Raw genomic sequence first — 15,086 nt, 5'->3', positions numbered from 1 at the left:
TTCTAAGAATACTGCAGAATTATTTATAATTTCCATAGTATCCCTAATACAGTATTTCCTATTAGAGTTGGAATTACAGCCAAATTTCATATACAAAGTAGGCAGACTCAACTTATTTGAAGGCAACTAGTTAGACTCCCACGTAAGACTTGTTTTTGCAAAGATCTGCTTTGAGATGCTTCCATGCACTTTAATTCCTAGGGATACCGAATGTAGGTGCAACCCAGGAGTGCTATTCAGCAGGTTCTGGAGAACTGGTAGCATAAATTTTGAGTAGTTCGGAGAACCGGCAAATACCACCTCTGGCTAGCCCCAGAGTGGGGTGGGAATGGAGATTTTGCAATATCCTTCCCCCAGGAATGGGGAGGGAATGGGGATTTTGCAGTATCCTTCCCCTGGAGTGGGGTGGGAATGGAGATTTTGCAGTATCCTTCCCCTGCCACACCCACCAAGCCACAACACACCCACCAAGTCACGCCCACACAACTGGTAATAAAAAAAATTGAATTTCACCACTGGTGCAGCCAATGCCTAATATCTACTGCCACACACTGGTGAATATAAAAATACAAATACAGTTCATTAAACCAATATGGGAAATTCCTTGCTGTTTCGGTAACAGAAATAGCAAAATAAGTAAAACAAAAACAGAAAGCAAGGTAAACCTTCCATGGAAAATGCCAACTGGGCTCCCTAGGGCTACTACTCTGTTGGGTCCAACCCACATACCCGTTCATCTGGCTGGCTGCATTTTTCCAATCTTGCATGTGGGCTTGTGAAGAAATAGCATGACTCTGTGGTATCTGGGTTTTTAAGAATCTCCAGAATATAGGTGTGTTCTGACCTTTCTACATTCCAGCAGCAATGTTTTGATCTTTGGTTTTCCAACTGGAATGATCAATTTTAAGATTTAAGATTAAGATTAAAATGCTTCTGGCTAGGTCAGAATGACCCATTACGATACTTGAACTCTTCCAGACAAGAACAGAAACCAGAATGTTTGATCTGGAAATGATTGGTGGACCTCTACCTGAGAGTTTATTTCTGCTCAGGCTCAGATAAGCATGTGTAAAAGTCCAGTTTAGGAAATGTTGCTGGAAAAATGCAGTCAATAAGATCCGTATTAAACCAAATCATATTTGGGGAGAGTATATTACAAATGTATTTCTTTCAGTGATAGCAAGTAAGAGTTTAGTTCCTAAAATGCCTTCACATATAGGAATTTAATGACATGCACGTCTGAGGAGTTTAAACAAAGGCTGTGCAATATGCAAATACATTTATTTAAATGTAAGTTATTAATAAATTAAAAAGCATTAATAATTTGCTTTGCAATATTTGGGTTTCTCTACTCGCCTCCTTGAAGACTTGAGAGATCATAGCTGGCAAAGTCAGGCTGGCCTAACATATCTATGAACATTGTTGGAGTGCCATGCACATGGGTGCATCTGCAAAGAAAGACAAAGAATTACAGGCTGGAGAAATAAACTCAGCTTATCTTTCCAATCAAACTTAGCTACAGGTCTAAGTGTCCTTCCTATGTAGTTGTAGGAAACTGTTTTCCCATTGAAAAGGAAAACAAGGCATGCATCTCAAATCCTACACTTTAATTTTAAAAACTGGTATTGTGTAATTGGCATGAGTTTCAGAACTGAACAGAGTAACAGAGTTGGAAGGGACCTTGGAGGTCTTCTATCCAACCCCCTGCAGGAGACCCTATACTATTCCAGACAAGCAGCTGTAGAGTCTCTTTTTTAAAAGCCTCCAGTGATGGAGCACCCACAATTTCTGAAGGCAAGCTGTTCCATTGGTTAATTGTTCTCACTGCCAGAAAGTTTCTCCTTAGTTCTAAGTTGTTTCCTTCCTTGATTAGTTTCCATCCATCCATTACTTCTTGTTTTGGCTTCTAGTGCTTTGGAGAATAGTTCAACTCCCTCTTTTTTGTGGCAACCCCTGAGATACTGGAACACTGCTATCATGTCATCCCTAGTCCTTCTTTTCACTAGACTAGACATACCCAGTTCCTGCAACCGTTCTTCATACGTTTTAGCCTCCAGTTCCCTAATCATCTTTGTTGCTCTTCTCTGCACTCTTTCCAGGAGTGAAATGCTCCCGGTTCGGACCGGATCGCCCGATCTGATAGCAATGGCGGCGAGTGGTTTGGAGAACCGGTAGCAAAAATCCCTGCCCGCCCCCATACCCAGCTGAACCGCATGATCATCAGAAGTTTTTTTTTTTTTACTTTTAAAAGCATTTTTCTTCGGCCAAAAAAATGCTTTTAAAAGTAAAAAAACGGCTCTGATGATCGTGCAGCTCAGCTGGGATTGTCAGAACATTTTAAAAGCATTTTTTACAACCTCTTCAGCCAAAGAAGTTGTAGAAGAAATGCTTTTAAAAGGTTCCTCTGGCGATCTCAGTTGAGTTGCCTGATCACCAGAGGCTTTTAAAAGCTTTTTTTTTTTTAACATTCTTCGGCCGAAGAAATTGTAGAAAAAATGCTTTTAAAAGTAAAAAAAAAAAGTTGGCCATGGCCACCCAGTCACATTACCCCCCACCAAGCCACGCCCACAGAACCGTAACAAATTTTACATTTCACCCCTGACTCTTTCTGGAGTCTCTGCATCTTTTTCATATTGTGATAACCAAAACAATTAACCAGTGGAACAGCTTGCCTTCAGAAGTTGTGGATGCTTCATCATTGGAGGTTTTTAAGAAGAGACTGGACAGCCACTTGTCTGAAATGGTATAAGGTTTCCTGCTTGAGCAGGCGCTGGGCTAGATGACCTCCAAGATCCCTTCCAGCTCCATTCTATTCTAAAACTGGCTGCAATATTTCAAGTGTGGTCATACCAAGGCCTTATAAAGCGATACTAACATTTCATGTGATCTTGACTCTGTCCCTCTGTTAATGCAGCCTAGGACTACATTGGCATTTTTGGCAGCTGCTGCACACTGTTAGCTCAATTTAAGTGACTGTTCCTTAGGGTTCCAAGATCAAATCAAAACTTCAAATCAATATTCCTATTTCAGGGAAGAAAGGGAAGATGGAAAGACGTATCCAAAAACTGCCTGCACATGTTATATGCTTGGTCCACACAAGGAAGAGACCAAGACATTCCAGTTCTGCCTCAAAATAAGAGAAAAGAGGGCAAAAGCGGGGACAGTATGGGGGAAAGGTAAAGAAGGTTTGCACTAAGGGTAACTGTAATTAGCACTAACTAGTTACTAATACAAATAACTCTAATATTAATACTCTTTTGATATTGATATTGATAATGATATTGATTGTTTCCTGATTGCTTATTTGTACCCTATGACTATCATTAAGTGTTGTACCTTATGATTCTTGATGAACGTATCTTTTCTTTTATGTATATTGAGAGCATATGCACCAAGACAAATTCCTTGTGTGTCCAATTACACTTGGCCAATAAAAAATTCTATTCTATTCTATTCTATTCTATTCTATTCTATTCTATTCTATTCTATTCTATTCTATTCTTTCAAGAACATAGCTTCAGCCAGATTCTTACTTTTCTTTTTCTATAGCTTTCAGAGTGGCTTTGGAATTAAAGCTGAGGCATGGGAAAATAAGGGAGACACCATGCACAGCCATCACCATACAGCCTCCCACGGATCCTAGGCAGTGGTAGAGAGGAACGGGGACACAGCAACGAGCTTCCTAGGGTGAAAACAAACAAGATAGGAGTGAGTCATCTTCCAATATAAGCCTTCATCATCTTTATAATCTTTGATCCCATAAGCAAGAAGAATCCCTACTGGAGATTTATGAAGAGAGAGCTGGAGTTAAACAAATGGGATAGTGACTGGAGAAGGGAAGGCCAGGCTGGACTTCTTCAGTTCCTAGTCTTCTATAGAATATTAGTTTCATTTTTAAATAGGAATTTCCATGTAAAAAGTTCCCTATAATTGAAAAGTCAGAAACTTTTACAGCAGAGGTGTCAAACTCAAGGCCGGTTCCAGCCCACGGAGTGCTTAGATATGCCCCACAGGGCCGCCCTGCAGCAATGAATGTCTGGCCTGTGGTGCCTCTGCCAGCAAAAACAGCTCAGGAGGGCCACGTGTGGCCCTTGCAAGCTCTGTTTTCAGCCGCAACAGCCTTCTGCAGCTCTCTACCAGCAACAACGGAGCTCTGGGGGGAGCTGGCAGAGAGCTGCAGGAGGCCATTCCAGCTGAAAATGGAGCTTCCAAGGGCAGCACACAGTCCCTCCCAAGTTCTGTTTTCGCTGGCAGAGCACTCAGGCCACAGACGCCCCCGACATAAGTGACGTCAAGCTGGCTATGTCCACCCTGACCATGCCCACCTCAGCCCCCCGAGGTCAAACACAATGCGGCCCTCAATGAAATCAAGTTTGATACCCTGATTTACAGGATAAGAATATCCTATAAAAAATTCACATTGGTGTGTAAGAAGGCCAAACCTTCTAAAATCTGATGCAAAATACATGATTGATTCTTATATAGTTCTTCGAAAAACACCTAGGTTACCAATCTTCAAATTGTACCCTGAAAACTGTAAGACATTTTTTATTAAACCAAAAGAACAACGATGCATCCTATGATACAATCATGAAAAGTTCTCTTATCTGTAGAGATAGCATTTGAAGAGTTTCCATTCTATACATAAAGAGTACAGCAGGCAGAGAAGACTTACCAACTCATTTAGTCCCAGTCTTATACCAATAAAATTTGCATTGTTCAAAATATTACTGTGAGAAAGTGTTGCTCCTTTGGGACTTCCTGTCGTTCCCTGAAGGAAAGAGAAAATTCATTTACTAATTAGGATGATCCTAGCAAATTATAAAAGTTATAAGTGATCAATTCAGTGGAGGGTTACTCCCAGTTCTGTCCGGTTCCGTCTGGGAGTAAAAGCGGGCGGGAGACTCCGCCCACCTGCCCGGATGTCATAATTGACGATCTGCACATGTGCAGAAGCTATACCGTTGGAATTCTGTAGTAAAGGTAAGTAGAACCCACACCTGGGTCAATTGCTTTAAAATGGAATGCTATAATGATCACTGAAGATGACTCTGGGTAGTGCACCAACAATAGGCAAAAAAAATAAAAAATAAAAACAGCAAAATGCAAATATAAAAAGTAGTAAATAGCCTAAAAACCCAAAATACAAGCACAGGTGAAGGGAGAATTAACAATTGCCCCCTCAACAATGAAACTATCTCGACAAGCCTCCAGCTCTGTGAGAGCCCCAGACCTACCAGTAATCATATAACCAAATCTGAGGGCCTTTTGGAATATTAAAAGAGAGGGGGCCAAGTAATTTTGGAGAGGGAAGGATGTTGCATGAGGTAGGTGAAATATATTATATGAAATGATTCCTGACCTATAAATTACTTTTGGACTTCCAGGTAAAAGGCTTTGGGAAAATGCTGTGCTTGGAGAAACTATTAGGTTCCATTCTGAACAGCTATACATTCTGTTAAGCAACACTGAACCATGTGGTCCAATGTTCCTAGCATGCATTTACCGTAAGTAAAATATAACCCAAAAGATGTAGTGATACCCTTCCTCCCCAAAAAACCAAATAGGCACTGAAACATTCACGGGTTGAGATATTGTAAGTTTGTGTACGCTTTTATATAGCATTTATTCTTCCCCATATTGACAAATTTTTTTTAAAGAAAATTTATTTTTAACAAAAAGAAAAAAAAGAAAAAAACATTCACATCAAACAATTTCAATATGCTGAAGGGATGTTTACATATCTTCTTGTGCAATCTCAAGATGAACATCTCTTTCATAAATATATCTTTATTTTTCTAACATATTTTCCCATCTAGCCAATTATAGAATAAATCCCATATTTTATAATATTGCTTATCTTCTTGTTCTCTAATTTCAAAAGTCAATTTACTCATCTCTGCACATTCCATCATCTTCCTAATTATTTCATTTTGCAAAGGTAAATATTGCAAGACAAATATTTTTGAAGTTAATATTATATAGCCACATATAATATGGCTCAGTTCCATTAATTCAAAAGTCATAATATTTCACACTCTGAAAAATGAGATACCAGATGTCCTCAAGGTATGAGAGGCCATTTAATGAACATTCAACATTACAAAAGACTCCTCCCCCATGATGGGCTGCTGCTAAAACAATGCAACGTTATGGCCTTCAACTTGAAAGAAAACCAGGAATCATGTATTTGTGGAACCTGTCTGGCAAGAACAAAGAATGCTTATTCACAGATAATATGTATGTATAAAACTTGTATCACCTCTGGGTGGTTAGAGAACTGATAACAGGAACAAAGAGTTAGACATCCTGCATACTGCAGCTAGAAGTTAGGAATAGAGATGCCCTGAAGCAAACAGAATGTGTATTAGATAACTCCTGAAGCATTAATTAGCCAAGGCTTAGAAATAGGGATGGCTAGAAACCAATAGAACAATTGCTAAATCATTACTAAAACATTTATTAGATGATATTTCTCATATATCCCACCTTACCCCGCCTTCCGCTTTAGTGAAATTGTATAAAGCTTTCTTAATTCTATTATTCAGGGTTCCTAGGCATTTTCTGGCAAGGACCCCATTTCTTGCAGCGCTTCAATAAAAGGAAACAAAACCTGCACCTGGTGTCTGGTGTTCTTCATTAGACCAGGGTCAGACCCGAATTGGGGACAACCACCAAGCTATATACAACCCCATTTTAAAGTTGTGATGGCTGCAGCAGCCCTGCAGCCATACGCCCTTACCACTCTTGACAGGGTCACCACTGCACCCCCTGCCTCTCTCCTCCCATGCAGCATTTGGGCCTCCTTCCCAAATGCCCATCATGCACCACACTTACCTGTCGAAGCTCTAGGTCTAGGACCTCATGTTGTGGAAGGAGGGCAGGCCATGTATCTCCAGGCTGCGTGGCAATAATCCAAAAAATCCAGCCATTTTTTCCTGCCCACTTGTGAGCAGGGACAAAAGGGCAGCCAACAGACAAACTGCTTCGTTTTCTGCCTTAGAGAGGTCAACCCTGATAAGGCAGCAAAACAAAGCAGTTTTCTCGGGGCCACACAGTGCAAAACGGTGCAGCCACCGTTTTGTCCCTCCCACAAGCAGCTTCTGCAATGCTGCGGATATCTTTCTGAGACGGCAGAAGGAAGCATTCAGAAGCTTTCTGAAGCAACGTGCAGACTTTGTTAGGGAAGCAAAACAAAGTAGTTTGTCCCATAGGCGCACGGCGGCAACCCAAATGCAGCTGCCATTTTCTGGGTGGGATAAAATGGCAGCTCTTTTCAGAATCATGCCATGCAGCTGTGCAAAGAAGTTAATCATTCAGTGCAGTGGTGGTTTCAATTTTTTTTTACTACCGGTTCTGTGGGCGTGGCTTGGTGGGCGTGGCATGGGAAGGATGGCGGTTGGTGGGCGTGGCATGCGCGAGGATGGCGGTTTACTAGAGGAGCTCGGATCGGCGTGGGGTGCTTTTCCTGAAATGGGGGACTCCTGATGACTTACCAGGCTGCTCCTGTCCCTCGGTGTGCTGCATCATCTACTTGGCAGCCGCAGGAGAGGTCTTTTGGCCCTCTCGGATGTGCGGCAGCCAAGAACGGGCCGAGGGAAGAGCGGCGGACCGGTTGGTGGTGGCCATTTTTGGGGACGCGAGGGAGGCGAGGGAGGCCTGCTGCTGCCTGTGCTGATTGCAGGCCTCGATTTCGCCCGCCCAGCCGATTCCAGCGGCGATGAGAATTCGCCCGATTCCAGCTGGGGCATGGATTCCGCCCGCTCGCCTGGTCGTGGGCCCGCCAGCTCCATCGCCGGTTTGTTGCGCCTGGCGAGGCCTTGTGGGCCGCGAGGCGCCCGCCCAGCGGCGCCCAGTGTTCCGCGGCCCCATCGGTTCCATCGGCGGCGGGCGTGGTGAGGCCGTGGTCGGAGATGAGGCCGGAGGCAAGGCTATGGTTTGGCTCCCTCTTCTGGCACTTTTGGCACATTACATCGTGCTTTGTTCATCTGCCTTTTGCTGTATGGCCTGCCTTCCTCCCCGGACTTTTGACCACCAAAGCTGGGTCGTCAGGTATTTATACCCACGGGTTCCTGGACTGGACTGGACTGGACTGGATTGGACTATGGACTATGAACAGACTGACGGCCATTTCTACCTTATTAAGACCTTCTGTAGAAACATTTTCCATAGGTTTACCATGGAGGCTGCCGCCTGTTTACCTGGGCTTATCATCTTCATCTGGTTCCAGCTTTATTTGTCCTCTTTGACATCTGGACATCCGTTGGAGGATCCATCTTTAACGTCTTACCATCTGGGATGTTACCATCTTAGCACCCTCACCGATTCGTACTTTTCTATGCTACGCTGCACATGAACTCTTGCGCCTGCAGGTGCCCCCGCCGCAGGAATGGCCTGCCTCACTACCAAGGGCCGGCCTCAATGACGGGTCTTGGGACCCACAGAGGTGGCATGCGAAGAGGAAGAGCCTTTGGGGTTTTTAGATAGGGCATTTTAAGGGGTGGGAGGGTTAGGGCGGTGTTGGGGTAGCCCGTCGAGGGAAACCAGTCTCGCGCGCCGTGGCGATTATTTAGTGGGTTCGGAGGTTATGGGGGAATGTGTTCCTTTTGTGAGGGTGGTTCCATTTGCACGGTAAGTGGGAGGGGCAGATATGGCGGAAGGGGATCGATCGGTCTAGGGGTCACGCTGCTCGATGTCTGCAAGCGATCGCGCCCCGATCCTCTGACTTTTCCGTTCCCGGATGGTCAAGACCCTCAGAGCCTGGGCCTTCGCCTTATGTTATGCAACGCACGGTCCGTGGCCAATAAGGCCCCCTAATACACGATCTTATCCAGGGGCGCGCGGATCTTATAGGCGTTACGGAGACTGGGTAAAGGCCTATTGGGACTCCAGGTGCAGGAGGTGGCAAGGAGCATCTTTGAGGTGGGGGAGAGGCCTTAGGTGGGCCAGGGCAGGTGGGCTTAGCCCTGTATTAGGCCTCCAATGGCTTCCTCCCACACCCTCCACACTTAACAACTGACCTGTTTGTTTAACATTTCATTGGGGAGAACAACAGTGCGGATGAAACCTAACAACTGCAGGACATATGACCATAAAGGCAGGCTCCATTACGGTCATCAAGGACTACCTGTACTTACACACCTGTCCCAGAATACCCTTTTCAAAGGGTTTGCATAAGGATACAATAAAATACTATGTTTTTTATAAAGAGCCATATGGCAACAAAAATCAGTATCAACAATTATTTGCAGTAAAGTACCAGCTTATTCCGCTTGACAAAAAATAGGCTTCCTATCCTGGATCATCATGGACTGCTTTTTAAAAAAAAATATTGGAAAAGAGATACAGCAGTTAATACAGTACTTACTGAAGTAAACTGAATATTAATTGGTTCTTTGTTGAGCAGCATCTTCCGTATCCCCTGTAGCTCCTTCACGTGGCTGCTCTCTCCAGCTTGCATCACTTCCTGCATTGAGAATGTGCCAGGTAGCTTGGCATCCACACAGATTATAACAGAAAGCTCTGGTAATCTGATGCAAAGGAACACCCAGTCAGTTATATGACAAAAGGGAGAGTTCAACTTCCCATAATGTAAACAGAAGCTCATGGAATAAGTCCTCCAACTGTAGGCCAAATAAAATACAGGTAGTCCTTCACTTACTAGATTGGATTGGACTGCCATTTGTCCGAAATGGTATAGGGTCTCCTGCTTGAGCAGGGGGTTGGACTAGATGACCTATAAGGTCCCTTCCCACTCTGTTAATCTGTTACGACCACAATTGAGCCCAAAATTTATCTTACTAAGCAAGACATTTGTTAAGAGAATTTTGCCCCATTTTATGACCTTTCTTGCCACAGTTGTTGAGTGAATCATTACAATTGTTAAAGTAAGTAACACAGATATTAAGTGAATCTGGCTTCCCCATTGACTTTGCTTGTTTGAAGTTTGCAAAAATTTGTCACATAATCCTGGGACACTGCAACTGTCATAAATACGAGTCAATTGCTAAGTGTCCAAATTATGATCATGTGACGATAAAGATTCTGCAATGGTTGTAAGTATGAAAAATGGTCATAAATCACTTTTTCTTAGTACTGCTGTTGTTTTGAATGGTCGTTAAATGAATGATTGTAAATCAAAGACTTCCTGTATACAATTTTTTTCAGATGATGAATTATATGCCATTATAATGAGATTATGATTACCCTTTATGGAGAAAATAAGATTTGCATGATTTGCATGGCAATTAAAAGAATAACAGAATAAAAGAGTTGGAAGGGACCTTTAAGGCCTTCTAGCCCAACCCCCTGCTCAGGCAGGAAACCCTATACCATTTCAGACAAATGATTGTCCAATCTCTTAAAAACTTCCAGTGTTGGAGCACCTACAACTTCTGGAGGCAAGTTGTTCCATTGTTTATGTTATGTTCAGGAAGTAACGAGGCTGGAGACCAGGGTAGTGACAACAGCTCTTTAATATAGGGTGAACCCAGCAACAGGCTGGGGGAAAAACCTCTCCTTTTATACAGTTCTGCTGGAGGCTTCGTCCAATCAGCAACGTGCTGATTTCCCGCTCAAATATTTAAAGGTACAAACATAAATACATAACACTCCTCCCCTCCCAGAAAACACTTTGCCTATTTACATATTTATTTACATGTTATTTTTCGACGTAGTCACGCAAATAACCTGGGCGTCTCCTAGTTCTTTCTGACCTGCGCGGTTCAGTTCTGGGTGGTGTTTTGAGCTGGTTGGAGGGGCTGTTTTCTCCTCCCAGCTCTCTCTTTGAGCCAACGGGCTCTGGATTATTGTCTGACTCTTTTTCTTGGCCATCCGGCCTTGGATTACTTCTGAAACTTTCCCAGCTGTTTCCCTCGGGAACCTGATGGCGTCGCTGGAACTCTGGGACCTCAGCTGAGTCCTCGGCTGACTGTTGGGGCGAGTCATTGGCCCCGATGGAGAGGGTGCGCAATCTGGGCGTTCTCCTGGATGAACGGCTGTCTTTGAAGACCATTTGACGGCCGCCTCCAGGAGAGCTTTTCACCAGGTTCGCCTGGTGCGCCAGTTGCGCCTTTCTAGACCGGGATGCCTTATGCACGGTCACCACGCCTCGTGACGCCTCGCCTGGATTACTGCAATGCTCTCTACATGGGGCTCCCTTGAGGGGCATCCGGAGGCTTCAGTTGGTCCAGAACGCGGCTGCGCTGGTGATAGAGGGAGCCCTCGGGCTCCCGTGTTACACCTATCCTGCGCAGACTGCACTGGCTACCTGTGGCCTTCCGGTGCGCTTCAAGGTGTTGGTGACAATCTTTAAAGCGCCCATGGCATAGGGCCGGGCTATTTACGGGACCGCCTACTGCTTCCAAATACCTCTCACCGACCGTGCGCTCCCACAGAGAGGACTCCTCAGGGTGCCGTCAGCTAGGCAGTGCTGCCTGGCGACACCCAGGGAAGGGCCTTCTGTGGGGGCTCCACCTCTGGAACGAACTCCCCCCAGGACTTCGTCAACTTCCGGACCTCCGAACCTTTCGTCGCGAGCTTAAAACGCACTTATTCATCTGCGCGGGACTGGATTAGATTTTAAAGTTATTGGTTTTAAGGGGTTTTTTATTATTTATATTGTTTTTAAATTAGGCAATAGAATAAGTTTTTTAATTGTTGTTTTTTAATTTGTATTTATATGTATTTTAACTGCCTGTGAACCGCCCTGAGTCCTTAGGGAGATAGGGCGGTATATAAATTTGAAAAATAAAAAATAAATAAAATAAAATAAATATTGTTAAATCTCCATTCCCACCCCACTCCAGAGCAAGGATACTGCAAAATCCCCATTTCTTCCAGAATATTAAGCTGGGACTTGGGAGGCAGAGAATAGATGGCCGGTCAGAATTTTTACTACTTGTTCTCCGAACTACTCAAAATTTCCACTACCGGTTCTCCAGAATTGTTCAGAACCTGCTGAAACCCACCTCTGATTCAGTGGTCTGGAAGACCTTGGAGTTCTTCAAAAGGTAAGCGAGGAGAAGGGTATTTGGCCTGGTAGGGTGGGAATCAGGCCTATGGCCTGGGAGGACACGTGAGATTGGGTAAAGGCCTATTGGGACTCCAGGTGCAGGAGGTGGCAAGGAGCATCTTTGAGGTGGGGGAGAGGCCTTAGGTGGGCCAGGGCAGGTGGGCTTAGCCCTGTATTAGGCCTCCAATGGCTTCCTCCCACACCCTCCACACTTAACAACTGACCTGTTTGTTTAACATTTCATTGGGGAGAACAACAGTGCGGATGAAACCTAACAATTGCAGGACATATGACCATAAAGGCAGGCTCCATTACGGTCATCAAGGACTACCTGTACTTACACACCTGTCCCAGAATACCCTTTTCAAAGGGTTTGCATAAGGATACAATAAAATACTATGTTTTTTATAAATAAATAAATAAATAAATAAATAAATGTTTTTATATGGCAACAAAAATCAGTATCAACAATTATTTGCAGTAAAGTACCAGCTTATTCCGCTTGACAAAAAATAGGCTTCCTATCCTGGATCATCATGGACTGCTTTTTTTAAAAAAATATTGGAAAAGAGATACAGCAGTTAATACAGTACTTACTGAAGTAAACTGAATATTAATTGGTTCTTTGTTGAGCAGCATCTTCCGTATCCCCTGTAGCTCCTTCACGTGGCTGCTCTCTCCAGCTTGCATCACTTCCTGCATTGAGAATGTGCCAGGTAGCTTGGCATCCACACAGATTATAACAGAAAGCTCTGGTAATCTGATGCAAAGGAACACCCAGTCAGTTATATGACAAAAGGGAGAGTTCAACTTCCCATAATGTAAACAGAAGCTCATGGAATAAGTCCTCCAACTGTAGGCCAAATAAAATACAGGCAGTCCTTCACTTACTAGATTGGATTGGACTGTCATTTGTCCGAAATGGTATATAGGGTCTCCTGCTTGAGCAGGGGGTTGGACTAGATGACCTATAAGGTCCCTTCCCACTCTGTTAATCTGTTACGACCACAATTGAGCCCAAAATTTATCTTACTAAGCAAGACATTTGTTAAGAGAATTTTGCCCCATTTTATGACCTTTCTTGCCACAGTTGTTGAGTGAATCATTACAATTGTTAAAGTAAGTAACACAGATATTAAGTGAATCTGGCTTCCCCATTGACTTTGCTTGTTTGAAGTTTGCAAAAATTTGTCACATAATCCTGGGACGCTGCAACTGTCATAAATACGAGTCCATTGCTAAGTGTCCAAATTATGATCATGTGACGATAAAGATTCTGCAATGGTTGTAAGTATGAAAAATGGTCATAAATCACTTTTCTTAGTACTGCTGTTGTTTTGAATGGTCATTAAATGAATGATTGTAAATCAAAGACTTCCTGTATACAATTTTTTTCAGATGATGAATTATATGCCATAATGAGATTATGATTACCCTTTATGGAGAAAATAAGATTTGCATGATTTGCATGGCAATTAAAAGAATAACAGAATAAAAGAGTTGGAAGGGACCTTTAAGGCCTTCTAGCCCAACCCCCTGCTCAGGCAGGAAACCCTATACCATTTCAGACAAATGATTGTCCAATCTCTTAAAAACTTCCAGTGTTGGAGCACCTACAACTTCTGGAGGCAAGTTGTTCCATTGTTTAATTGTTCTAACTGTCAGGAAATTTCTCCTTAGTTCTAGGTTGCTTCTTTCCTTGATTAGTTTCCCTCCATTGCTTCTTGTCCTGGCCTCAGGTGCTTTGGAGAATAGATTAGAAGAAAATAAATACATTTGGAGAAAAGATTAGGAATCCATAGCCACAAGCAATGGCCACAAGCACTCCTTCCAGGAGAAAAAGAATATTCCTCAGGTCAAAGGAGTGGCTGTATCTATGTCAGTGCTGAACCAGTTAATGAATACACTGATAAACATATAAATGTATATGAGAGAGACCAACTGAACCAGGATTGCACATTTATGACCTTTGCCCATTACTATATCCAGACAAAGTGTTCAAGGAAAAAAAATGGCAAAAAATGAACATTGCCTTGCTTATTATTCGCATTAAGCATTTTTAAAGTATTAACATTCATTTAAGCATAATTAAATTGAATTGAATTAAATTTCAGTCATAATTAAATTAAAAAGAGAAAGAACATAGTGCATATTCACATAAATACTGAGGTTGATCCTGTGGAGATCCATAGTTAAATGCAAAGTTATAGACTAGGATCACATAAGAAACTATGCCATTAAAGCAAAAGCAACAATAACACAAATATACATTATAATTTAGCACCATGTGTGAATCGAAAGTTTTTTATGTCCTGAACTAATGCCTCACAAACAAGAAAAACATGGTATAGGTTTTCTCTCACTTGAAACAAGCCTGGGTCTCTGATTTGCACGGTACACTATGCAAACCAGAGGCAGAACTGTTTGTAGCTTCATAGCGCACATGCTCCGGAAACATTAATTTCCGTCAGACTGGTAAATCCTGGAATGGAATAACACTCTAAGGTACAATATACAAGCTTACTTCTTGTTCTTCAATGCTCCTGGGTTAGAATGTTCCAATTCTGGGCATATATTTTTCAAGATCTCATAGTATTTCTGAGTTTTAAATTGGGTAGGGAACACAAGTGCTTTGCAGCCAACCTACAGAAATGCACATAACAAAGAAAATAGTTTTTCAATCAGCCTATAGAATAAAGTCACAGTGCACAGAAAACAATGAAGAAAGATTCACTGGAGATAGTACAGTATTCACACACTAAATTGTAAGAAAGTCACATTCACATTCCACACTCATCAGTATCTCCCTGGATTTGCCATTGCAGGTAACTGTTCAATGAGCAGGAAAGTTCAGTTTGTGGCGTCTTTCAGTAGAAACAGTGGAGAGCAGCTGCTTCTCAGTGTAGACTACTATCTTGGATAGACCAAAGTTTGATTTACTGGGCAAGATCACTTTCTTGAAATATTACTTATAATATTAATTAAAATAGAGAACCCTTGATCTAGAACAGGGGTGTCAAACTGGATTTTTTCAAGGGCTGGATCAGCATTTTAGTTCTCCTCTGGCAGAGGG

At 42.8% G+C, this 15,086-nt stretch overlaps 1 protein-coding gene across 1 annotated transcript in view; it reads right to left on the bottom strand.

The window, feature by feature from the left end:
* Nucleotides 1-15,086, bottom strand: part of ACSF2 (acyl-CoA synthetase family member 2) — a 67,496-nt gene that overhangs the window by 36,382 nt on the left and 16,028 nt on the right. Inside the window, exons 5-9 of the mRNA XM_058171379.1 lie at nucleotides 14,538-14,656; nucleotides 12,611-12,773; nucleotides 4,676-4,771; nucleotides 3,534-3,682; nucleotides 1,357-1,448 (exon numbers count right to left, since the gene is read on the bottom strand). Coding sequence (XP_058027362.1) covers nucleotides 1,357-1,448; nucleotides 3,534-3,682; nucleotides 4,676-4,771; nucleotides 12,611-12,773; nucleotides 14,538-14,656 — 619 coding nt within the window. The remainder of the gene's footprint in view (nucleotides 1-1,356; nucleotides 1,449-3,533; nucleotides 3,683-4,675; nucleotides 4,772-12,610; nucleotides 12,774-14,537; nucleotides 14,657-15,086) is intronic.

The sequence above is a fragment of the Ahaetulla prasina genome, chromosome 2 (assembly GCF_028640845.1).
Source record: "Ahaetulla prasina isolate Xishuangbanna chromosome 2, ASM2864084v1, whole genome shotgun sequence".
Lineage (NCBI taxonomy): Eukaryota > Metazoa > Chordata > Lepidosauria > Squamata > Colubridae > Ahaetulla > Ahaetulla prasina.
This window is presented reverse-complemented; position numbering and strand designations above follow the sequence as displayed.